Below are 27,352 nucleotides of genomic sequence, written 5' to 3'. Positions count from 1 at the left end.
AGTGATATTATATCTCTAAATAACTAACACCTCAATCATATACAATCCATACTGCAGAGAATTTTATCTTGTATTGTGATTATATATCTAAGTGATATTATATCTCTTATAACTAACATTCTTCTATAAACATTCCGGCATCTTGAATCAAATGAAAAATCGGTAGTCCATCGATCCGATCATATCTTTTTCAACCGAGGTGAATGAAAACTCTTGAAAGGCAATGCTCATGAATCTTTCACACAAGCATATATACAGATTAATACAACTAGATTTCAAACTCTACCATTTACTTTTACAATATTGGGGACAATAACTAAAAAGATAGTGGACCACAGCCATATACGCCAACCACCGCATGCGGATGGTACATATTCAAGATTTTGGGGCAAGGGCAATAACTCTGTTTCTTACGGCCGAAAATAGCTCAAATTCGAACTTGATCTTCGTTTTATGAATATGTATACACATACCGAATTTCAATTGATTCCATCAAAAAATCTAGTATTTAGAGCGTTTACAAGCAAATGTTGACAGACGGACCGACCGACGGACGGACAGAGGTGCCGACAATATACGTCCACATAGAGAGATGTGGGCGTATAAAAACGTTGATCGAAAACTTAATTTCGATATACATTTCGGATCCACATTATAAACGCCAAGATTTATTCATATCAGATAAAACCTCTAACTGATTTTGTACCAAGACGTTGATTTCGGCGAGTTTAGGCTAAATAAAGAGCAATAACTAAAAAACCATCCATCAAAAATTAACTGAACTTCTCTTGTGGAACTTCTTTTAAATGGAGATATATATATATTTTTATGTTGAATATTGACATAATATTTTGATATTATAGAATGGGTTACAAATTAATCTAAATTTTTATATTCACTTCAGCTGTAAAGTGAGCAATCGTGCAGGCATAAGGAAAATAGTATTCATATTTTAATATTTCTTAACTGTCATCTATCAACTTTGTATAAGTGTGACAGTTATATTTATTGTCCTATATTTAGTCATGTACAGGTAGAGCTCACTGTCTTATCTCACAATTTGTATTTACTATTCTTCCTTCACACACTATCTTGTAAGACTTGAAGATCGGATGTTAATTATACTAGATAAACCCAACGTTCAAAATGGGACTGGATAAAACCATGAGGGTATTTTGGGTATATGAGGGCGATCTAACCTAAGGGAAATTATGTTCTATACGGTACGAGTTATTTTGTTTTTGAAACTTCATTAATTTCATCTATTAAGGGTTCCAAAAATGTTTATATGGAATATTTCATAAATCAAATCATTTCAAGTGCCTTTTGATTATCTTGAAATATAAAAACTTAAGAATTTGGATGTACATGGATGGTACAGTCTACTCACACCGTTTTATTTTTATAGCCATAACTTGTCTAAAACAAATTAGGAAGTAAATTGCAGAGCTCTAGGCAAATTATGAAAGCAAAATAGTTTAATGATAACTGTTAATTGATATGAAATAAATCGGTAAGTAGATATTATTTGACAAGAAGGAATTTCTATAGAATATTATTTTGTTTCATCCATCAAAATTACGATAAAGTAACATATTTTATGATGTACATGGATATTAATAACCAAGAGTAAAGTGAGTCAAAGCCCATCTATTGAAGACTGTTCAGGATTAGCAAACTAAACCACCGAACATTACATCAACGATATGTGACAAAATCTTCTACTTTAAACACATTTATCACGAAAAGTAAAGAATCTTTACTACTTAAATTAGTAAAAAAGCTAAAATAGAAAAGTGTTTGATATATTTGGCCAGTGTGTCTGAAAGTTAAATAACTGGACAATACGTCAGGACTGTGGCACATATTGGAATAGGAACTATGGATATTATGTTAGATAATGGAAATACTGTCAAAATATGTACAGTATCGAATACATTGGATTATGGTGAGTAATGGGATGAAAACTGACATTTATTTGTTATCAATTGTAGTTTACTTCCTAGTTCATTTATGCCTAATCATGATATAGACATATTTAACAACTGACGAAGTCCGCTTTAGCAGTTTAGCGATTCGTCTCTGTCAGACACGTTTATAGTCAGCACTAGGCACTCAACATCTCACTTGTCATCTCGCTGTCATTGAAGTTTCCACCACGCCCAAACTGATACATGTATACCATAGCGAAGTACAGTATAATATTACATCCTTCATTTTGCCTTAATCTAATTGATTCTAGGCCCCTAACCATTTGCAGTTAGAACAACATGTTGTAAATATTTCTAGGATCAATGTGATTGAGTTTTCCAAAAACCGGAAGATGAATTAACCATCTAATAGTTTCTTCCGATCAAGTAAAATTATTGGCTAAGTGCAAAAGAATAATGTATGGTTTTATATCATAGTAAAATGATCACAGTTAATATTCTTAATTGTTGCCTGAAAAAAAATTGACACAACGATTGCGGCCCTTTAATTGTACAAAATTTACCATATGCAACTGTCAAACTGTCATATTCTGTAGGTTGACGTTGCCACTCAGTAACATATAGAACAATTCTATATATCTGTTGTCTATATATTACTCATCCATGACAACTATTGAAGTCATTTCAGCTTTGATAGTTTGTGATTCAACTGAACTTTTTGTACGATCCTGTCATATTAGGCCCATTAGTGAGTGAATGTTGACAAGCTGATTTCTTTTCTTACCTATTATGATGCTTTTAGATTTTATTCACATTTTGTGGTTTGGACAGAGAAGTTAGCTCCACCTGCACAAATTTTTCTCGGTATCCATGATAAAAAACACCACAAAATAATGATTGTCAATTGATGAAGAAATTTTTAAAGCCTATAGGTCAATCAAATAGCCTATGTCCATAGAAAAAACCTCAAAGTTGGGATTGTCATTTGATTGAGGAATTAACATTTAAATTAAATTCATAATTTCCAGCTCAAGGGAAATAACTACATAAAGTGTTTGTATAATAAATAAACCAAGTACTAACAAACAAAACCGCAAAACGAAACCCAAATCCGTAAAAATATATTGACGAAATATTGGTACCAGCTAATGAACTTTTCATATGAAGTATATCAATCATAAGTGAATAAGTATTTCATAATGAAAAGTGGTATCAGATGTCTAGAAAAGTAAGCAAATCTTGCCTGGCGTCATTGGCTATTCAACAGACACAGCACACACTACAAATAGGAACGCGCCAACAGAAGAAATAGCGACTTGATCAACGATTTAATGGTGCTTCGTTGCCGATTAAATCTGAAATCAGCTACGACACAGATTAATCATATTTGTCAATCTCGTGGTGCCGACCATGTAACTGTTCAATAGAGACTTTCAATTTTGATGAGATGAAACCTTACTGTAAATCTTGGTCCCAGCATGTAAGATTAAATATTCCTTACTGTTGGAATTGACAAAAGGGTAGATTGCTTACACCCTCATTGAAAAATGTATCTAATTAAATTGGACACGTCAAAACATTTGCAATCGATTTCTTTTGATTTCCCATTCTAAATCCACCACCTTTATATCATCTTCACAATGTTCAAGGTATTTCATCTTATAAGATAAAGTCGTAATTACTGATAGACTGAAAAATGTCTATACATGCAATAAGAATACCAGAAAATGAGGTAGTTATTTATTTATTACAGTCTGCCTGGATTTTCCATAAAATCATTGGACCAACAAGATATTGCTAGAAATGGGTAAGAAAGACTAAGCCAACATTAGATAACCGTTCTATTATATCAAATATAATTGCATAATGTTAAGATATTTACTTCCAAAGATGATAGATCAAAATCCTTGCTATCCTTATCACCTTATCACGATTTGGTTTGAACGGAAGTGACGTCAGTATGTTATCAACATTCTCTCATGCAGATATTCAGTATGATGGCATTTGACATCCTGCTTTCCGCAATCTGTCGTAACTTCCGCTTCTAGTCTTCATTTGATATTCTCTCTGAGAAGTATAACGAATGGTAGAATGAAAGTTGAGTTTATTACATTTCAGTTGATTTTCATTTTGAACAGAGGTACATGTTTAAAGATAAAACAATACATTATCATCTATAGTCAAATATAGGAGGCATGATTTTTTAAAAGTGGAAATTATAACATGATGTTTTGTTGCATTTATCCTTCATCTAATGAATTCTTTCAGTTGTATTTTGATTATTTGGCTGTTGTATATATTAATTGAAAGTGGTTATCGATTAGTTTTGAAGTATCCTTAAATTCTCCTTAAGAAAAGCAAAGCATATGAATCAGAAGTCTACGAAAAGTTTTTTTCTGCCACCAATTCTTGGAATGTATGCATGCAGTCTCACATACTAAAACCATGCAGTGCTTTTATTGCAACTCTTCTCAATACACCTTAAGCGACAAAATAACACAAAATAAGCAGTTCTGTTGTATTTGTTATCTCTTCGCTTGAATAAATAATGCTACGTGTATGTTCTATTTTGTATGTATTAATTAATAAGAATATGATCATGTCTTTGGAATTTGAAATGTTTTCTGACGATTGCTTTGTGTGCTTGTTTAATGCGTGTGCATTGCGTGGGAAGTATGAGTTTTATTCTACATATTGTGTATATGGTTCATATTACTTTATTTGATCGGTAAAACACAATTTCTTTAAGATCAACCACCGAGTTCATGGGTATCTGAATATTTATTAAAAACAAGATGTATGGACAAAAAAAACAACAAAAACTTCATACATAACGTGACACATCTAATACCTGAACATAGATCACTGGAAATGATTATTTCTTATATGAACTCCTTTCTTTTGATTTAAAAATTGAACCCAATATAAAATGTGAATGACAATATCTCTTTTAACAAAAGTAATAAATGGCACCAATGTTTTGCCTACAGACAAGATCATCAAATGTTCTGCACGCACTAATTTGTGGTAGAAGACACCGATTTAACTAACATTCCGAAAGGAATTAAAAAAATTCATATAAAAAAAATATTCATATAGTGATTTTAACAGCCATATAGTAGTCTTTATTATTGTTTTATGTTTATTTTTTTATACAGCCAAAGCACAACCAAGAAAACCCATGAAAATGCCCCTCCCTCCGCTAGTAAGTGTAATATTTTTTTCTTTTTGGGATGTCAATGTTAATTAATATTTATACAAAGTACAAAGTCAATTTTTTGATTTGAAGAACTGTTTCTTGATAAGAATATCGCATTATTGGATTGTTGAACCCAAAATAAGGTTTCGCTATCCCATTTTTGTGTTATCAAAAAAAAACGGGTCCTCACGACACGTCATTTAAACTCACTTTAGAATTGAGACGAAAAGAATATCAGAAAAAATTGTAAATTGTCATCCAGTTATTATTAACATTATCTATGCTGAGATTACCAATAATATTGTTATTTATTTCAGCCTAATAGTTCAGCCCCAGCTCTTCCTCCTCGCCGTGGTGCCCCACCCCCACCACCTCCTCAGGACCAGGTAAAGCATTTCACTTAATTTACCTCTCTGTATCCAAGCGGTAAGAAAAATTACTCCCCCTTCACTTAAACCTGTAATAACGTCCAATAACGATGCAGGGATGGAATAATTTAATTAAGGGAAAGGTATTATTTGAAAAAATATTTATTTTATACTTATACAAATTCTCCCATTTTTTCTTTACACCCCTTATTGGTTATTGTTTTATCCGTTAAACTGTAATTATTTTGTTTTACTAACCAAATACTCGTTTGGTTACATTGTGAGAATTTGACAGAATTTGATATTTGATGACAATGGTGTATATATTTAAGGATGAGTACGACGAGTTCTCTTTTGAAGCAGACGAGGTGAGTAAAAATTTGTTTGTTCTTTAGTCCAAGAGCTTTAGGTTTAACCGTGAAACTTTAACAGCAGAGAACGTTTTTAGTGAAATTAAAGAGGCTGTTGGCAGCCATCGAGGATTTGGAAACACACATGTGTGATTTTCATGAACTGATAGCAGTGCCTACCATGGCAGTACACTTTTTTAGACCTCTTCTGGAAAGCCAGAACCTGTTCCTTTGAGATCATATACTCGTTATCTATGTAAAATATTTACTTCATTCAGGAAGACTATGACGAGTTTGACGTCGAAAATAAATCTCCACCAAAACCAGCTTTTAAACCTCCAGCGCCACCTACAGAGGTACGTTATGATTGAATTACTTACTTGAAACACGGATGTATACTTACCTAGAATACGAACAAAATCTTATTATCCGTTCGACCAATCATACCTTAGTTCAGAAACACGAATGTTTTAAGCTTACATAATCAGTAATAGTGTTCACAGCTCATCGTCGAAATTTGAGCCTTCAAATCCATTTGTATCCATAATTATTCATGTTTGAAAGTTAAAAATTCGACTCGAATTTTAGAGGACTATGCCATATATAGAAAACACATAATGAGAATAGACAGTGAAATCAATTCCCGAAAATCCCGAATGTTCCCCTTGAAGGAGTCCATAAATGCTTCAAGGCTAACATGCATAGGGCTCACGTAATAATTCCATAGTTTTAGATTCGTGTATGGTATTATAAAACTTTTAAGAATTTGGCACCTTCCCTTATTGAATCCTATTTTGTCAATAATTTTATTATGAAGTTTGATTTCGGCATCAAGAGTTACTTTTTGAGTTCATACATAGTGGTATTCTGCCGTCAAAATTTTTGTCTGGGCATTTCTGAGACCAAACTTGTTCTCAGGTTTTGGGATGCCGAGTCACCTTATAATTGTACCTTCTAAATTGCGCATGAAATACATGTACGTTATAATATACGAGCAGTTAAAATTTGAGACTTTATTTATTTCAACAGCCAGATGAATATTATGATGAATTTGCTGTAAGTGAGTCACCGCCGTCTGGACCAAGTATTTATATGGTATGCATTCATTTCTTTTATTATAACATATCATTTTATTTATTAACAGTAAAACCATCGATTTAGATTAAGTTGAACGTTGTTAAGATGATTTGTGTCTGTCTATAGCTCCTATAATTTTCACAAAACTTCTATCGTAAATATCATTACCACCAGTCTAGAGTAGTTTTGACTAATTTGATTTATATTGACTTTTGTGACATGATTGTACCTCTCTGATTGTTTATTGTTGTAGATGGGCGATACAACAGACGAAGCTCCACCTCCACCACCACCACCATCTTTTTCTGGTCGTCCTAAACTTTCCAAACCACCTGCTGTAAGTTTTACTGCCATCGATTGCTTTCAGATCCCTCAAAATCAACGATAATGGGTGCTTACATGGAAAAAGCGTTTTGTTGTTTGCGGATGGTACAATACAACTGGACCCATTGTGCTACTTATAAAATCCTTCGACATATTAATCTATAATATATATAATATTCTGCAAGCTAAATTCCACCCATGCTAAGATATGTGGTCACTGACAGGAAAGTACATTAACATACATAACTAATTAAATGCTCTGTTCATTCTGATTGAAACCAATACAATACTTAGTTCTCGATTTTTCTTTATAAATATACATCACAGAGAGCTTAGAGAGTATTTTAAACACGATTTAGGAAGGAGTTAGGAGAGGCTGCTATAGACATTGACTAATTATTCGGTTCTAAGAATTCGATTCCAAAGACGGGTTTCCTATTTAAAGCCAGATAATTAAATCATATTTGTTTTCTTTTTCAGCACGAAGAAGGTATCATTTTAAAGATATATATAAATAGTTAAATGCATCGAATAAATCACATTACTTTTAGAATGTTAGATGACGCAAATCTTACCTTTTTCGATACAAGTTGAGATAATCTTCTCCTCAAAATAGGAGAGTTGAAAAGTTTGCAATGTATATGTTACTGTTTTATACGAGTCAAATTATACGCTCTCAGTTTGTGAATTTTTGAGAAAGAAAACCTTACGTCCAGTTACAAAGAGATAATACATATCGTTCTTTACTGCTGTAATTAAGGGAGTGAACTTTTGGTATTTCAGCTTAACGATAAATTTCTCTAAATCCGAACAATTAACATTGAAGCTTAAAGATGGGTTCCCTTATTTTAATCTATGAAAATGAAAATGCTAATACTTATATGAATAGAAAGTAGAGATGTTCTAATGACTCGTAAAAATTCCAGTTTGTCTCACATGTCCATAATTAATTCATAATAAGCTATATTAGAAGAGAATTACCAGCAGAATTACGATGAGTGACCGATCAAGAAAGGTCAAAAAGTATTTTTTTGTTTATCCAGACTGTATATACATAGACTGTGATTGGTTAAGACTCTTAATTATATGCAATAAGAACAAAATGATATGATTAAGAATACACCATAATTCATTAGAAACACCAATTAATCAAATAGTTTGCATAATGTGATACTAAAAAATAAGGAAATCCATCTTTAAATATTACATTCTTAGAATATGGCATTCTGTTTCTATGGAATATAAATCGGATTTTTAATCTGACTATGCTATACGATCTTAACTAACATTGTGTTCTATGTGTTAAATAATCATAAATAACTTTAATCTTTTAACGAAATAGAATATATGGATCCCGATGAAGATGAAAATATAAGCGCTGGAAGTCATGTAAGTTGATTTATTAATCTGATTTCAGCTAACCTTAACAATAACCTTATCAGTAATAACCAAATTGGGACTTAGCTATTAATTGATTTGCAATTATGCTAAATCAGTCTTACTATTATTCTTGGATTCTTTTGCGTCAACACTTTTTGAAGCATTTAAAGGAGCCTGTCCAGATACATTATTGAATTTCTTAAAATTTATCAAAACATATTTTATATGCTTACTTGTTATTGAAATGATTGTAAAGTTTGCAATCTCTCATTAACGTGAAATGAATATTTCAATTAGTTTACATACAGTACATTACAACTGTTATTTGTTGAATCTTGTTAAATATCATTTCTATCCAATCTGGAACGGTTCCTATTTGACCAGGCCTATAGCCTGTTTCTGTTTGATTCTAAATCTTTATGCTTTGACAATAACATGGAATTGTATATATATATATATATATAATATATAATGTATTTATTTTCTTATAGTCATCTACAGGTTCAAGTGGTAAGTCACATACTATACTATTCAGTAAAGAAATGGCAAAAGTGGAATGATTGACCTTAAATACCGATTTTTTCAATACGTTATATAGGAAGAAATATAATCATTCCAATATGAACATTCCCATCTTACAGAGTGCAAATACTTCTGTTAAGAAACTTAACTGAATCTATTTAGACAATTCTCATGGATAGGTGACTTAGAGCTCTTGCAGCTAAAAGGTGACTGTAGAAAGTCGAAATATTGTCATATTAAAGAATATTGGGAACATATGATTTATCTGAATTTATTAGGACCTCCTGTACCAGGAAATAGGAAACCAGAGTTACCCAGTAGAGTAGAGAAACCTAAGAAAGCAGGTCAATCTATTTTTACCCTGGACACAAATACTCTTACCAATGTGAAAAGTAGACTAAAAAATGTTGGGTTTAATAAGAAGCCAGAAAAAAAGAACGACGAAGAAAAACAAAATATTTTTGGAAAGGCTCTCAAACCAGGTAAGTTGTCTGATCTGTTATTTAAAGTGGGTAGATGTAGAACTACCGGTTCTATGATATGGTTAAAATTCTAAAAGCAGAGCTAGAAATGAGGCCAATGATGACAAACAATATGACAAGGGTTAGAAACGAAAATGAATTGCGACAAACAAAGGTGACACCAAAAGCCAAATTGAAAGTGACTACTTTTAACAAACTGTTTCTACTGTTTCAAACTGTGGATGAATGATACCTACAGTATTTCGGTCTTCATTGTCTTTTATTTTTTGTGCCCGTATACTATTAACAGTTTTGAGGACAGTTTTGTGGTAAACGAAGCTGATTGTATCTGGCTTCATTGGGATGTATTTTGATTACACAAAAAGAGTAATAATGTAGAACCTTTTTTTCAGAAAAGAACATTCTTGCAGCTAAACCAACCCCTCCTATAAAACCACCATCACAAACTAGTAATCTCAAAAATAAATTTTTTACTAAATTTTCTTCAAAACCAAAAGATATGCCACCAGTGCCCCCTATACCAGATTTAAAAATTGATGCATTCCAAAGTAACGAGTCTCATTCACATCATTCGGATAAGAAACTTGAACATAACAATTCAAGTCATCATGAAGATCAAATTGATCATAGCACGCCAGAAGTAGTGAGTGTCAATTCAAAAACATGTTAAGTGTATGGCATGGTTTTCTTATTAGCCTACCTTATTCAAATTATTTTGCATGATTAGATTCACGGTATTTTATTGTGTATGTACTTCTGTTGCACCATATCACAGTGATATTTTCACACAACAGGTTTTGTTGAAGACTTTTGTGTAGAAATTATACAAATACATAACAAAAAATTGGTTGTAATGGATTAGTAAAACAATAATTTTTCATATAAAAGCATGTTATATAGCGGTAATTGGTTAATCTTGGTGGAAGTGAATGTAATTCGGTTTTGTTTCAGATTCCAATTCTACCTTAACCTGGATCATTTTCAGCGCCCCTTGAATTACAAGAACTAGCATTAGTTTCAGACTCAAATATGCTAGTGAGGTTGTATCTAATGCTAAGCTAGGCCCTTGACTATTTGCATTGTTTTGCATCTCTATTTTGGTGTGATCATTTGGATTGACGATATCTTGGACGAGATGTATCGGATTCGATTTAAATAGCTATTGCAATCAGTTCGTATGTTAAAACATGGTTCATGATGTTTTTATTGTTTCAAAATTTATATCTGCATTTTTTCCATCCACAGATTTAAAAAAATTGTTACGGGCAATTTTGTAAGTCTACGAACATCTCCATGGTTTTCTTCTGGTCTACAAATCTTATCAATTTGATTTATGTAGCCTACAAAATATTTCTTCGGGTTTTTGACGTTATTTCGTAATAGCTCTCATGAAGTTAAAATATCATTTGAAGTTATGCTGTATTTTAAAACGTAGTTCAAATATTTCAGTGACACCTAAAAAGCCAGATAAATCGAAAGAAAATGGGATTATAAGTCCGAAACCGAAATCGAAACCTGAAAAAGTAGTTCATAAGGAGGAAGTGAAAATACTAATTCCTAAGCAGGAAGTGAAAAAACTAATTCCTAAGCAGGAAGTGAAGGTGTCAATACTAATATTAAATACAGTAGAATAACCTATAGTTACAAAATAGACTAAATAAAATTGGCACTCTCTCCCATATAGTCAATTTCTGCTCAACATAATGCCAAATGATTATCTATAATGGTTTTCTCTTATACCCTTAGATTTTACAGAGACTATTCAGTGTGTACTTCCCTTTGTCATTTCTTTAAGGAATGTTTTAGAAACTGTACATATTCCTATTTTTCCTACTTAGCTTGAAATGAAAATATAAGAAAAATCTGTAGCGGATAGAGACATTTAAAATGAAGATTCCCTCAAACCATAGCGATAACCAAATGGGTATAACGGACATAAGTTTCGAACTGAGTTGTGAGTCGGGTTCAAAACTTAAGACCACTTTGATTATTCGCAACCATACGCAACTGGTAATCGCTATGGTGTGAGGGCATCTTAAGGTTGTACTGAATTTGTTGCAATACAACTCTGGTTTCTTCCATTCATTATATTAATTTGATGGTTGACCAACTTTTAAATTGCTTTAAGATAAGTCTAGTACTAGTCGCTTTTTGGTCACGAGAATCTGTGTTGACGGTAATAGTTTACTATTCCGGGATGTATGTCAAGATTCTTCGTACTGTGGAAACGGTGTAAAATGTCCTCATGTCACACAATTAATTCATTTAGATAAAGAATCATTCTCATCCACCTTGTTTTATCATATATCATGTTTGTATTTGTAATGTGCTAATTTGTTCTCTATTTATTTCACCTTTTGCATGCTTCTTATATAACCTTTAACATAAGCAACTTTTTTTGTTTTTTTCAAATTTCAAAAATTTATTTTTTATCAAATCTTTATAATCACAATGTTTACTATATCAAATTCACTTATTTCATTCATTCTATTTATTGGCCTAATTGATAATGTGAAAAATAACAATTTAAAAAAAAAATTAAATTGGATTTAAAATATTTTCATGTTGATATGGTATGATATATGTAAGGTATATGACTATATAAAATGTGTATTTTGTTATAGGAAGATGAGGAGGTCGATGCGATTTACGATGACGCCACATCGCAAGTTAGTGTTTTATATTTAGATGAATATAACATAATATTTAGACATATGATTATAAAGAATTTCAGTATTCTACCTAAAGCGTTGCGATAAAAGATATAACTATCAATGGATATTTGCCCCAAGACTTGAGAATTTAAATGATTTCTCAAATTGTATGTAAGGTGCCAAGTCGGGATACTGTCGTCAAGTTTTTGCCAGATACCACCCGAATTCGAACTATCTGTATAGCGCAAACAATTGTTTAAAACTGATTTCGGTGTCCAGGAATATTATTGTTAAAGAGGGTTATTTTTAATACTTTTCAGTTGGACGATCCACTTCTGGTTCATAAATGGTATCATGGTTTGATAGACAGGGAAGAATCCAATAAACGATTGAAGTCGATTGGCTCAGTAAGTAAACTTGATTATTATTTTCTACGTGGATTTGAATTTAAAATTTTGTATCTGAAGACTTCTCAAAGAGTCTCGGATTATCAATTTCCTCGATACATTTAACTTATACGCGTATCCATCAGGGTTTCTTTATTGTCTTGACATACAATATAAATATGTGTGTATATAGATATGAAAATATGAATCTGTTTTGTAGGATGGTACATTTTTGGTTAGACAAAGTACAAAAGAAAACCACCCATGCACATTAGCAGTTTTGTATCAAAATCACATTCAAAATTTAAAAGTGAGGATAAGACCCGATGGCAAATATGCTCTTGGTGAATATAAAGACAATGAAGTCGTAAGTAAATTCCTTTTTTATCCACTGTTCTTGATGAAAATCTGCCACCAAATACAATTATGAGCCTCTCAAAAAATTTACATAGATAAAATCCATTTTTCGAGAAATATTGTAATCTGATTGGCAACCGAATCCAGAGTAAAAATTGATATAAGTAACTCAATCAAATAACACAAGTACTAAATAATTTCTGGTTATGATTTTGTGAATTTTAAGGAACCATAACGAGGGTAAATTAAAGGAAGAAGTATATCATGTAAATTGCTATTTTCAGGTTTTTTCTACGGTGCCAGAAGTTATTGAACATCACAAGAAGAATGATGTTATCCTAATTGGTCAGAAGACAGGGAAAGTTAAATTGAAGGAAACGCCAAAAAGATACTAGAAATACAGTATGAACACACTTCTGTGTAGTTTTTATACAAACAATCCATGATTTTACATTAAGATTTCTACCTTATATGACAGAAGAATCCTCAGATTTCTAAACTGAATATTTCTTCTGTTCTTAAATTTATGTCGAGTATTGAACTTTGTATGTAGGTTTAAAAACATGAAGATCATGTTGGAGAAACATCAGTTTACAGTGTTATTGTTCTTGTCCCGGAAGAATAAGAGCTCACTCTCAGTAAAACACATTCATTATTTTTAGGTATTTAAATAGCTTTTTAAATGTGTTCTTTGAAAAAGAATCTCTTACGTGGTATAATGGTAGTACTCATGAAATGAATAAAAGATGCATGCCATTCATGAACCGTTTCAATTTATGCTATATCTAACAAATTTCTTTATTTGGCCAGTGTATTAGATAGTATTTTATAGGAACTTCTTAACTCTTGATACCACACTGAATTCTATTTAGAGTTGAATTAGAATACACTTCGTGGAACTAAAAAATCTGATTGAAATGCGTACATTTTTTATTGTGTTTGATGAATATTTGCAATTTGTCTCTGATCATACTTCTACAACATGTTTTAACAATATGTTTAATGTCATAAGGTTTATATTGTGTAGCCATATACAATAATTATGAAACCCAGTATCTTAAAGATTTACTATTGTATATATTGTGTCTGTGATTTGTATTATCTTTTTCAATGCAAGTTTATTAATACTTTATAGTGCAGATATCGTTTTACACAATAATTATGTCTTTGAAAGAATTATTGTCACCGCAGAAATACAAGCATCAGATTTGCTCCCTATTTTATGCTTATGTGTTACTGAGAATGTCACATGTGATATATTTATTTATCTTAAGCGTAATGCAAATGACAAATGTATCCTAAAAGGTAAAAATAATCGTATTTGTTTCAAGATACTATGTAAGATACTCCCCTTTATCATTATTATTAATATTTTCTACTCTTTTGTACAAAGTGTAATAAATTAGATTTTTTTCATTCATATATCCGTGATAGAGTTCAAAAATAACATGACCAACAGTGTTCGAACCCAAGTGAATACAATATACTCAATACCAAACGCATTTCTTAGTCACAATCAGGTTTGTTAGTTATCCTTCACACGAAATTGGGGCAAGATTGTCTGAATGTGTTTCTGGTTGTAAATCATACAAATCAGATACTTGTATGGATGATTATTATGCCTGGATACCTTCCATTTAGACCTATCCAACGTACGGGTTAACACGAAAACATTTTTCTATTAATATAATGCATCCCACATTATGCATAAAGGCTGCATTCCTTTTTAATTGTGGATCAGCAGATGGTAGAAGAATGTTGATTAATGCTTCATTCACCGCTGCCCCTTCACTGGAATTCTACAGTATATCACTTCAAACGTCTTGTAGGTCAGTTTTGTCCATAATTTGGCAGAATGGGACAGTATTTGGCAAATTTTGAATTTTTTATAACGTCCGGAAGGAAGGGTAGATCATAAACTTCTTTTCCTTCTTCATATTCAACCTTCTCGTCAGGTTTATTTTCTCCTTCCAAGAACGATACCAAACCACGAGATTCCAAAGTTCCTGAAAACAATTAGCGGTTCTGTAATATTATGGAAAGTGATTTTTCTTGGATTAGTAGGCCTTAAAATTTACGAAGCTATCATATTTATTTTGTGTTTGTAATTTTCAATTGTAAAGATATGGCAACATAAGTCACACCACAGAATCCTATTTTTCATTTGACTTTCAATAGAGAAATTATACAAACCCGCCACTGTGTTGTCAAGAAAACAAGCAATAACTCCGGCTACAAATACACCATTGGCTGCCAACATCGTAAGTGTTCTATCAAACTCAGGTAACCCTAAAGCAAATAAAAAGATTCATAAATATTTCCAATAAACTAAACGTGATAGTTTAGTAGTCCCTTAAATATTCACACACACAGTTTAAATATCGTCAAAGAGAAAAGAAAACCAATCTTACACCGTATTTATGGTCCGAAGCGTCAGATATAAAAATATCAATGCATACTACCAAAATAGAACTAATTTTAATAATCTGAACAAGATTTGAATGTGAACTACGAGAAGATAATATCATGACCTATATGAATTCGATTACTAATTGGCTATCCAATAATCAGTACATAAGAAGGAAAAGATAACTTACGCCCACTACAAGCTACAAAGAAGAACAGTCTTTAGTGACTTAAATATGAATTTTACTATTTTAGAGATCTTCATAATACATAGTAGTTGTTTATAATATTTATTCCATTTTTTTTTAAATCAATAGCAATAACCCTTAAAGCACTTCATCGAAAATCATCGAAATCGAACTTCACTAAATTCTTATCAATATAAATGAAAACACCAAATCTCATCATCTCTATTGTGGTCACAAACAAATTTGATTTTTAAATAAGTCAATGACAATAATTGTCAAATTTGAATCAGTCATCAATATAAATCGTCACACCAAATTTCATTAAAATCGGATGAACACTGTAATGTCTATTGTACTCACAAACAAATTTTGACGTTTTTACACGGTAGGTCTATAGGGCAATAACTCAAAAACCGTTCATCAAAAAAATCGATCTTGACCAAGATCTCGTAAATATAAATCACCACAATTCGAATCAAAATTGTTGTCTGTTGCGCTCAGAAACAAATTTGGACCCGTTTTTGCTAAGTCAAGCGCAATAATTCAAAAAAACTTTCATCGAAAAATCGTCAAATTCGATCTTGACCAAGATCTCAAATAAAAATCAAATAAAAGCTGTAATCTCTATAGTGCTTACAAGAAATGTGGACGGACCAACAGACCCACGGACAGAGGCAATATACGTCCACATTTCCATGTGGGCGTATAAAAAGTGGTGAAGTGGCTTACCTGTGCGAATCCCGTTAGGATTCTTTTCGATCCAATATGGCATCATAAATCCTATAAGTATACTGATACCCAGTATGGCTAGGTTTCTAGTACTATTCAGATCTACGAATTGAAGCTGTGACAAAACTATACCAATAAATATTCCAAAATACAAGATCATAGTACCACCCAATATACTATAAGGTATTGTGATGAAGGCAGCGTTTAGTTTCCCCAAGATGGCAAACAGAATGTAAAGAAGCGCAAGCAACTGAAAAACACGACGACTGGCTACCTAAATTGTTTAAAAGAAAATATTTAAAACAACGTTACAGATTCTAAAACAATGCTTTTCCAAAAAAACTTACGAGTTAACATTACAACTCCATTGCCATTTGCTTTCTATTTCATTGGTATGCAGTTGGGGACACTGAACTGTGATTAATCATTTTGTTGGAACCGGACAAAAAAAAATTTGCTAGTCACTCGGAAAATACCTTTTTGGACACTCTGTAGGCCTTTGCGTATCTTCAATAAGTGAAGGCAAAAAATGAAGTAAATCTACAATTTTCTCGGTTCGGCATAGGACACTCGGAAAGGAAAATAGCCTTACTTTTGTGACGCCAATAGCCCCTATGTTTCCACCATATGAATTTGTACCATGGCCAGCACCAGTCATTCCAGCAAAGAAACTCATCAGACCTTCCCAAAATATCCCCCTGTTCATAGCATGTGCTGGTGGGAATGGTACGTAACACATCCTAGCACAGGCATTATAGTCACAGATAGAATCAATGACTGACATAATAGTAGCTACTAAAGCTCCTACAAAAGCTGCCGTATCAAATTTGTATCCACCAAACTGACCTAGAATTTAAGATTGATATAGATTATATGTATAAAGTCATACGTTTCTGATACATCGACCAGTTTGCGCTCAAATATCTTATGATGGGCTACATTTATTTCAAGAGTTCTCTGTTTTGACTTTGTACTTTGATTTCGGTTCATGGTTAGGACTATGTGTCAGTTTAACTATTCTATAGAACGTACCGGGATAAGGAAAGAAGAACCAAGGATTGTTAGTAAGAATCTGATTTCTAGCATCGGTTCTTGCATAAAATTGAACACTGTTGTGATCTGTTGATAAAGCACCTACATAAGTAAGTATAGCACTCAATACCCAACCAAATATTACCGAGAACAATATCTGAAAAAAAGAAATCAAATATTATAACCGAAAATGAATAATGATATCAATAGGTATTTGGCAGCACAAAAATTCAACCCTGGGGTTCGGAACTGGGGAGTTTGGTTGTAACCAAAGAACTATAATATAATTTTGCGGTGTGACCTACTGTTTTAGAAGAAGAATTTATCTTTGATGTTTTGAATATCCAATGTTTTGGGGTGCGGTGAGTTTTACATGATTGCACTGGGTGTGTGGGTTGGGAACCGGTGATCTAATGTGACAAAAAGACACTTTTCATCTCACCGAAAAGACTTGATGTAAGGGATACCACAGGATATGGAACCCTCGCTTTCTCGTCCACATTGGTATGGGCGTCTTTTTACCAGCCAGGTACAATGAAAGGATCACACCACAAATAGTTGTGCTGAAAGAGAAAGGGTGGTAAGAATTCGTAATTCACCTTTACTACCTCAAAGTTTTATGTGCTCACTTTAATACGCCCACATGAAATGGGGGACGTATATTGGGGTCGGTTCGTCGGTTCGTACGTCCATTCATCCGTTCACTATTGCTCGTAAACACATAAGAAGACACAATTCTTGGCGGATTTTGACAAACCTTGGTGTGAATGTTTGTAATCACCCAAGGATGAACCCTATTGAATATCAGAAAATTCGAAAAATGTTGGGTATGAATTATTGCCCTTGTTCCTAAGAACGCATTCAATTTTTAGCTCGTACTCGTAAACGGATTTTCACGAAACTTGGTGTGAGTGTTTCTTATCACCTGAACTCTTTATCTATTAAAAATCAACAAATTGAATATATTTATATGAGTTATTGCCCTTGTTCTTTCATACTGGTGATTGTTGTTCAGTTGGATCAATCTTTTTATAAGTGCTCGATCTTACTGTCGATTTTACGCCTAGCAGAAATTGAGAGGAGTTGGATTAGCGTGAAGCTATTTAGAAGATGGTAGTCATCTTTTATAAGACATAATGTCATTGAAAATTTCAGCCAATCAAAAGACATGAATTTTATTGGCTCAACCAATGACGTCTTGGGCTCAACAAATTTGATAAAGATGGCGACATTGTTTGGGTATACCCGCCTGATGGACATTTATCTAATTTGTACACAAATACATAATGTCAACTCAAGTTGTTGTAAAATACATCTTATTCCATAATTATCTAATACTGTAAACATGTACTGTTTTTAAAGGACTAAATCAAGTAATACAAAATTGCATGATATATATCTACTTGGTGGTCTGTCTCTAAAATAGTTTTATTTAATGTAAACTTGTCGGTCTAGTGGATTAGCACCAACTGCATCTGGTCAGTAGCTGGATTTAATGGACTTAAGAACAAAGGGAATTTGTGCTCAGTGACAAGTTAATCAGTTAATTTCTGTTGTAAGCGTTTCGCTTATGTCGACCGGGATGGATCTGATGAGACGCTTTGAATCATGCATATTCCTTGAATTAAATATTATAAACGCATAGAGACAGGGTAAACAGTAGATTTGAGATGTCACCAAACGCATTGCACGTGCATGGAGATGGTAATTTTGTAAGTTCTTATAGCTTTTACAAAATCCCTTTGCACACTGTAATAAGATATGTGCATGAAATCCTAGAATTATTATAAATCTTGAAAATATCCCACTAAAGATAAGATAAGTACATACGCGACTGCTGATCCCCAATAACTTTCAGCAAACTTGACAGTGACTCTATGGACGTATAAAACAGCTAACATTAGTGCAGGAACAATTGTTATAGGACCAACAAACTTAGCAATAACCCCAACCAGACCAGTTAGTCCTATTAATATATGTATTCCACCAGCTACCATTAAACTACCTTGTAACTAGAAAAGAATTGTATCAACTTATTTTCAAATTGATTATCACAAGAATCAAAAGGGTTACGGCCACTTTTCATGTAATGCTTTTTTTTTCACGATTATTCCAAACCTATACGTATTCACATTTAAGTATGGCCACTCACTTGTGCAAAACCGATGGGGTATGATAATAATGGCCAAAAATTTCGCTTTTAAAAATCAAACTTAAGTACAATTTTTGATACCTTTTGTAGTTGACCAAAGATAATTTCGCGGGGAATGGGAAATCTTCCATCTATTGTAGTTATATTCAATGTTGAATTAGAATAGTAAGATTCTGAAATAAAACAATACTAAGTATTCTTGATATACACAGAAACTTTGATCGCTTTGTACATAGCTGACAAGCTGTCAAATGTTCGGATAGATTATGTTTTTGTTAGATGAAGGGTTTTATGATCTAATGACCGCAGTGTTGGATAACCCAATTTGAGCTGAAAAATTGATGGTTGAAAATTACCAAATACCTAACATTTCCTCAGATGGACATCTCCATTCTTTTAAAGTGGCCAATCCCAATAATGGAACAACATAACTCGAACTTGGTCCTTGAAATATGGGTAACCTGAAACAAACCATGGGAAGAATGGATGAAGACACAGAAGAATGCCATTGAACCTTGAACACTATTATCTTTCCTCACCATCTAGTCTGCATGCTCAATTGCCAACAACAGTAGTTTTCATACAATGACAGGAACGTTCCGTTAGTATTAACAGATAGTGATTATATGTACAATCATGCGACTTACCCGACACCTAATGTGCACATTAGCAATGTAGCTATACCCGCCATCATAAACGTGGTACTGAGTAGCTGTGCTTTGATTTCATCATCATCTCTAGCACAGACCAACTCTGCTACTAATAGAGACACTGACAGGGATGTTGAAACTGGAAGTAGGGCTTGCTGGAAATATAATACTCAATTTGTTATATAACGATAGGCGAGAAAGTTATTCAATTCCATTTATGAGTGCTGTATTTAAGAGTAATGTTTTATGTTCTATATTTTTATATTACATGTACATCAGGCTTGTTTCCTGCTTTTTAAAAAGGGAGGGGGCCGCGGTGGCTCAGTGAGTTAGACGCTTGCTCGCAAACCTGAAGGTTCAATCCCGACATGGGTCGAGATAATACCTTCAACTTTCAACCCGGTTTCCCCCTGTTAGTGAAGCAGGTGAGAGGGGCTGACATGGAAAAAGCGTCTAGTCGTTCGGATGGGACAATAAACCGAGGCACCGTGTTCTACAGGCTGTGCACGTTGAAGATCCCTCGGCAGTTGGAAATCGTAAAAGAGCAGGCTAATGCCGCTGTCCTGGCAAAAGTTCCCTCATTGCACCTTGCCTGGCGTTGCCCGTCTTCATTAGCCCACATGGTGCAGAAAAGTACGACGTAAAATTCATTTCATTTAAAAAGGGAAACATTATATGGTCTTCTCTAATAATCGTGAAATTGTGTTTTGATTCTTTAAATTAATTTAAATTTCCAGAGTAGATCGGCATAACAAATACCATTTCTTGCTGGAAGAAGTCGGCACAAAATTCTATTCTATATGTGTATGTTATGCGCTATTTATTAAAACAATTTGAATAGATAACTAGTTATGTGGCATAGGTAGGTACTATAGAGTGGTTGTTGGTTAAGGTTCATGTCATTTGAGTTGCTCACGGCGTTAGTTCCGATCATATTTTCATGCATATTTTGAACAGTCTAGTATAAAATTTTTAATGTTGCACGGCTATTTCGAAAGATTCGATACATGCTGGTGCTTTTGAAAAAGTATGACGAGGGAATACAGATGTATTGAAAATACCTTATCTTCACGAAGAAGAAATTTTATGTGCAATTTTGTCAATTCGAAATAGCGCACGGTCATCCTTGTTTAACATAGTCAACATGACCTACCACATATTGATATTTTCTAGTGATTTCCGACTTTTTAAACTTATGGCGAGGACTTATATGATCGCACCTTGGTTTCCCGTGACATGAACTGGATTGAAGACATGACCACAAAACATCAGCTGATTAGATAGTGTAAATCAAAGTGAACAGAAAAACGTTATTATTAAAGTATTATTGCAATTATATGAAAAGAATTGAAAACTGTAACAATTGCTATAAGCTGTGCGAAAGTATCAAGTATCAAGTATCAAGTATCCCGTGACATGAACTGGATTGAAGACATGACCACAAAACATCAGCTGATTAGATAGTGTAAATCAAAGTGAACAGAAAAACGTTATTATTAAAGTATTATTGCAATTATATGAAAAGAATTGAAAACTGTAACAATTGCTATAACCTGTGCGAAAGTATCAAGTATCAAGTATCAAGTATCCCGTGACATGAACTGGATTGAAGACATGACCACAAAACATCAGCTGATTAGATAGTGTAAATCAAAGTGAACAGAAAAACGTTATTATTAAAGTATTATTGCAATTATATGAAAAGAATTGAAAACTGTAACAATTGCTATAACCTGTGCGAAAGTATCAAGTATGAGTCGGTTGTCCTTAAAAGGTATTTTCAAGATTATATCACATAGTTTACTATATTTGCGTATATATATCAGCTGCATCATCATATAAGAAGATATATATATCAATATTGTATATTAATTCTAATATATATTATTAACAATGTTAAAAGGATGCTGGAGTATCAAAGCTCAATTTCAGCACATTTCATCATTGAAGTCAGGTTATTCTAATATGCAATATAACGTATAAAAATTTAGATTGAGATTGATAACTTCGCTAGGGTTATTGACTTTCTGGTGTGCAGTATTTTGACCTCATTATTTTGAAATAACTGCTAACAAGAATGTTCGTAGCGCCCTGCAAGTGTCGATAATCGAACCAGTGTGTTATGATATTGCGTATATAATTGCAGAAAAGCCCCTGTCATATTTATTTCCCGTAAAGAAGTCTTAAATATACAATAACACCGTCAAGCAGTATTATATATGATTCTAGGAAAATTTCTTACTTGAAAAGCGAACATGATGGTTAAATATATCGGTGGTGATTCGTTTATACTATATATCAGTTTTCGCGATTTCTCAATATCCAAATTCTTATCTGATGCAGAAGTCTTAGAATCATTTGAATTTGTAGACTTTAAACTGGATTTTTCCTGAAAATTCGAGATGTCCAAAACAATATTTCCACATTTTTCACCTTGTGCACAGTTTGAAATTAGTCGTTTAAAGCTGTCTTTACTAATTCCGTTTTGAATGGTATAGATATTCTTTAGCTTGTGCTTCAAATCATCACCTCCACGAAAACTATTGTTCAAGATTTCTTTATTTACACTGTTATGAGAAAATGTATTCACATTATCATTGACATTCGAATTACAAGCCATATTTACAACACTTTTCCGTATCACTTTCTCTGACGCACTGAACAAAAGAATCACATATACTCTCGATTATCTTTACATTATATAATAACTTGCCTTAAAAAATGCATTAAATGATTACGAACGTCAAACAAGATTGACTTTATTGGGTTCTACGATGAATATTCTTAATATAAATTATATGGGTAAATTGACATGGGAAGGTCAGTTCATTGCAAAAAGATGAAAATTAAACGTTGAAAAGTTGAGGTTGAAAGGATTATAAATGAATAATACACACGTGGTTGATGATGTTTTTATTTCTGAAGATAAGTGGCGGGTGGGGCGCGGGAGGTTGGACATTTTCACCTTTCCGCTGATGACGCTATGTAAAAGTGTTTAACATTAAGACATTTTTTTTAAAATTTCCAAATAATTTGTAATCTTTACTTGGTGCATTATTTCTTAGACACGAATCAACCGGTGCTCAACAAGGGCTCTAAACTCATACGTCCAGAAAACTTTATTGGTTCCATTATAATAGCTAATTGGGCACTCACATGAAATGAAAAGTGTGATTAAAATCCATTTGTAAACGCACCTAACGCAATCCATTCAACATTTTGTTTTATAAATTGTAACCTATTCCATCCATGTAATGGGGTGCATGTGAATTGCTAGTTGGTAACTCGTGGCTGTTTGTGGGTCGCGAACTGAACTTTTGATCTGCGAATATCTGCGATCGTTTGAGTTGGATCTCCGAAACGGGAATTGTTCAGCTAAACTAATCGGTTATAGTATTCACATAGAAATTTGATCCTTCTTAGCCATGTGTATCCATGTTTATAATTATCTGTGTTTTAAAAAGACAAGGTTTTTCATTATTAAGATCGGTTAAAGACGTCACGTGTAAGCAGTAGAGTCACTCATCTTGTCCAACTTCGTTTACGCCAAAGATAGTACTTCTGAATACTATTTACACATAATCAATCCCTGAAATTGGCGAATCTTTCCCTTTAAGCAAACGCAATCCGTCGTGGTTTGGTCATGTGTTTTCCAGATCTGATTCGATTATGAATGTAAAACATAGTGAAAGCAACCCAATCATGCATGATACATAAAATGAGTAAATACACAGTAGACTTATGTTATTTGTAATAATCCATAGGAAGCGAACAATCATATTATGATAAAAAAATTACAGGTTGTACGAACTGACGTATTAAAGTGTTTAAATAAGTTAAAGGGACATTCCTTTTTTTTCTGTGGATCGAAATTTTTTTGCTAAAATTTTTGAAAACTAAACCCCAAAATTTAGCGTAAGTGTCCAAAAGCGTATCTGAGAGTTTGAACTAAAAAAATTCAGCCGTTAATGTTTTAACTCCAAAACCATTTAGAAACATTACGTAAGTTTGCGTAAACTTTTAAAGATGGGTTCCCTTAAATTCAATTTATGAATAGAAAGCAGAGGTGTTAAATGACTTGGAAAAATATCAGTTTGTCTCACAAGTCCATAATGAATTCATAATAAGCTAAATTAGAAGAGAATTACTAGCAGAATTCCAATGAGTGACCGATCAAGAAAGGTCAAAAAGTATTTTTTGTTTATCCAGACTGTACATACATGGACATTTATGATTGGTTAAAGTTCTTAATCATATATAATGATATGATGAAGAATACGTGATAATTCATTAGAAACACCAATTAATCAAATAGTTTGCTGAATTTGACGCTAAAAAAAAGGAAACCAATCTTTGATGTGTAAACTATTTTGAAAGTTTGTGCTTCGTTATGCTTTTTTGGAAGTTTTTTGGAAATTACTGATCGAATTCAACTAAAATAAAGGCCTAATTGTACTGAAATATATCTCCTACGTATTCCAAAAGTTTACGGATTATATATTTTAATTAAATATTATCCAATAATTCCAAAATCTTATAACGCATATTTTTCTCATTTTTTGGTCCATCTCGTGATTGTAATTATTTGCTTGGTAATGTTGATAAAGGCAGTCGGTGCAGTATTTTTAGTCAATCACCACGTACTCTATATTTTAAGTGTATATGTACGCCCTTACAAATAAAATATAACCCACATGATACCAAATTTTAGTGTTTACGTGAATTGTGTCCTTCATAATGTTTCTGGAAACGAGGCATCCAGATTATCATTATAATAGATTTGTAAACAATGAAAATCTTAATGAAAATCTTAATGAAAATCTTTTCGGAAAAATAATTAGGGCGAAAAAGTGTGAAATAGAAATATTTATTCCTTCTGAATGAGGTAAAACTAATTTACAAACCCTTTAACATAGGGTTACTATATATTTACTGTACTATAGACAAGGCGCATTGGAAGCAATTGAATCACCTTTGAAACGACGACCAAATATTTTTAAGTATTTCAAATTCACCCTTTTTGCCTCATTTTAACTTGATTGCGTAGTTATATTACCTGCCCTTTACTTCATACATCGCAGACTTGGCTTGTATAGTAGGCCCTATTTAGTTATGAATTGGAATGGCGGCTAGTGTTTTCATCAAACGAATGTGAGACATTGGAATAACATAAGAGACGGGTTTACGTTTAATAAACATGTAAAGAATGGCATGCACATGTATTATATATGTGTATTTCTATAACACGACTCGGGAGGGATCTATTAATTCATTCATATTTAACACGTCTGTGTTGAGCAAAAGATACACAGATGACTAAGGCTACTGCTTGAAAGTATAGCTTGAACAAATATAACGGTGTGAAAGAGGGAAAACGTCTATTGAATTCTGTTTATTATATCATATTTAATAAATACCGTCGCTGATAAGGGGGTAGTAAGCATCAGCTTCAAAGCAAAAAGGATGGTGGTAAAACGAGAGTCTATCGAGACGTATTTTTTGCGTTTAAATTAGTCGAAATCATAAACTTGCGAGCACATTGATGTTTGATGTTTTAATTTCTTAATACCCTTGTGTATTCATCGTATATCAAACATGCCACAGAGAAATGCTATCCTTTCTTTCTGTGATATAATATGGGATGGATATCTTTTGAATACTGTTATTTAGTGTTTATCACTTGTTTACAAGTTCATAGACAATGACCTTTAATTGTGCTAGATTCTCCAAGGATTTCGGAAAAGGATGTAAAAAGTAGTCATTAAAGTCACTGTGTTAAATACATATATTAAATGTATATGGGACCAGTTTTTATTATCGTAACAATGAAAACGATTTTCACGCGGAGAGTTTTTTTAGAATGACAAAAGGGCAGTAATTTCTGTAGCGACATTATAGGTTCCTGGACCGATCTCCGATCAATATCACTGTGACAACCCGGCTGTAATGAAAATGATATACAAGAGTTTTAAGAAGTAAAGTTTATATATAAAGATGTCATGAAACGAGTATTTGGTTTATTTCAGATTGAATGCGAAATTACCACTGATAATATACATCATGAAGAGTGTTTGGTGGATTTTTCTCCACCTTCAAATAATGGTCTGTATAGCAGGGAACAAGGATGATTACGAGAGATTAACAAACCATCTTTTTGGTAACTACAATCGTGAAAGACGTCCTGTTTTATATGACACGGATGTCGTGGATGTTGTTGTCAAATTTAATTTGATATCCATCAATGAATTACAAGAAATTGAACAAACTTTGGTTACGTATGGTTATATTGGATTGTTTTGGAACGACTACTTTCTCTCATGGAATTTTACTGAGTATGATATAGAATACTTGGTTGTTCAACAAAGCAAAGTATGGATACCTGACGTTGTCGTAGGAAATTCTGTGAAGCAAACGAATACTCTTGGATTTAAAGAACATCTCCTTCGTATCACTTCGGATGGCAATGTTATGTGGTACCCGACGATGGTGTTCTCAAGCGCTTGTGATGTAAGTATCAGATACTATCCATTTGATACGCAAACTTGCATCATACAACTAGAAACCTCCACATACCAAAACTCAGAAATCACATTTACGATAGAGGAAGAGATTGTAGACTTGTCTGAATTCAGTCCAAATGGAAAATGGAATTTAGTATCAACCGCTGTTAAAAGGGGAAATTCAATCTACAAGGATATCGCCAACATTCAATTGACAATGAAAAGAAGATCGGCATTTTATGTCTTGAATGTCATACTACCTATCATTCTGTTGTCATATATGGGATCTTTGGTATTTGTATTACCAGCTGACTCTGGTGAGAAAATGTCGTTGGCTGTCACAATTCTCCTAGCCTATGTGTTGTTTCTAACTTTAATATCGGACAACATGCCACAAACATCTTTACAGACATCTATATTAGCTGTTTATCTTAGCATATTGGTTGCAATGAGTACATCGTCTGTGGTATTTACATCTCTGGTCCTGCGTTTCTATCATAAAAGTATGGCTCTACCTATCCCCAAATTAGGTATCCTCATGGTCAAAATCATGAGATGTGGACAGAAAAACAACACCAATAATGCAGCAGTGTCCCCTGTTGGTGATGGAGAAGTTAAACAGTATATTGAAGTAGATGAGGAAGAAGAAGATAAAGTTACATGGA

General features: G+C 33.0%; 3 protein-coding genes across 3 annotated transcripts; 2 read left to right on the top strand and 1 right to left on the bottom strand.

Moving 5' to 3' along the window:
* Window positions 1-1,881: 1,881 nt before the first annotated feature.
* Window positions 1,882-12,968, top strand: LOTGIDRAFT_232168 (hypothetical protein; the record flags this gene model as incomplete). The annotated part of the gene is made up of 14 exons (XM_009056007.1): window positions 1,882-1,948; window positions 5,090-5,136; window positions 5,448-5,516; window positions 5,831-5,866; window positions 6,127-6,204; window positions 6,878-6,943; window positions 7,179-7,262; window positions 8,582-8,638; window positions 9,121-9,139; window positions 9,430-9,633; window positions 10,026-10,276; window positions 12,258-12,302; window positions 12,608-12,694; window positions 12,894-12,968. Coding segments are annotated over 14 exons (1,185 nt in total), but the record flags the coding sequence as incomplete, so codon positions are not given.
* A 2,136-nt stretch (window positions 12,969-15,104) lies between these two features.
* On the bottom strand, window positions 15,105-20,357 carry LOTGIDRAFT_117723 (hypothetical protein; the record flags this gene model as incomplete). The annotated part of the gene is made up of 9 exons (XM_009056006.1): window positions 15,105-15,319; window positions 16,354-16,627; window positions 16,946-17,199; window positions 17,386-17,542; window positions 17,828-17,948; window positions 19,216-19,397; window positions 19,723-19,781; window positions 19,901-19,998; window positions 20,185-20,357. Coding segments are annotated over 9 exons (1,533 nt in total), but the record flags the coding sequence as incomplete, so codon positions are not given.
* A 5,956-nt stretch (window positions 20,358-26,313) lies between these two features.
* Window positions 26,314-27,192, top strand: LOTGIDRAFT_94361 (hypothetical protein; the record flags this gene model as incomplete). The annotated part of the gene is made up of 1 exon (XM_009055910.1): window positions 26,314-27,192. A coding segment is annotated over one exon (879 nt), but the record flags the coding sequence as incomplete, so codon positions are not given.
* Window positions 27,193-27,352: the final 160 nt, after the last annotated feature.

This window comes from Lottia gigantea, assembly GCF_000327385.1.
Source record: "Lottia gigantea unplaced genomic scaffold LOTGIsca_26, whole genome shotgun sequence".
Taxonomy (NCBI): domain Eukaryota; kingdom Metazoa; phylum Mollusca; class Gastropoda; family Lottiidae; genus Lottia; species Lottia gigantea.
This window is presented reverse-complemented; position numbering and strand designations above follow the sequence as displayed.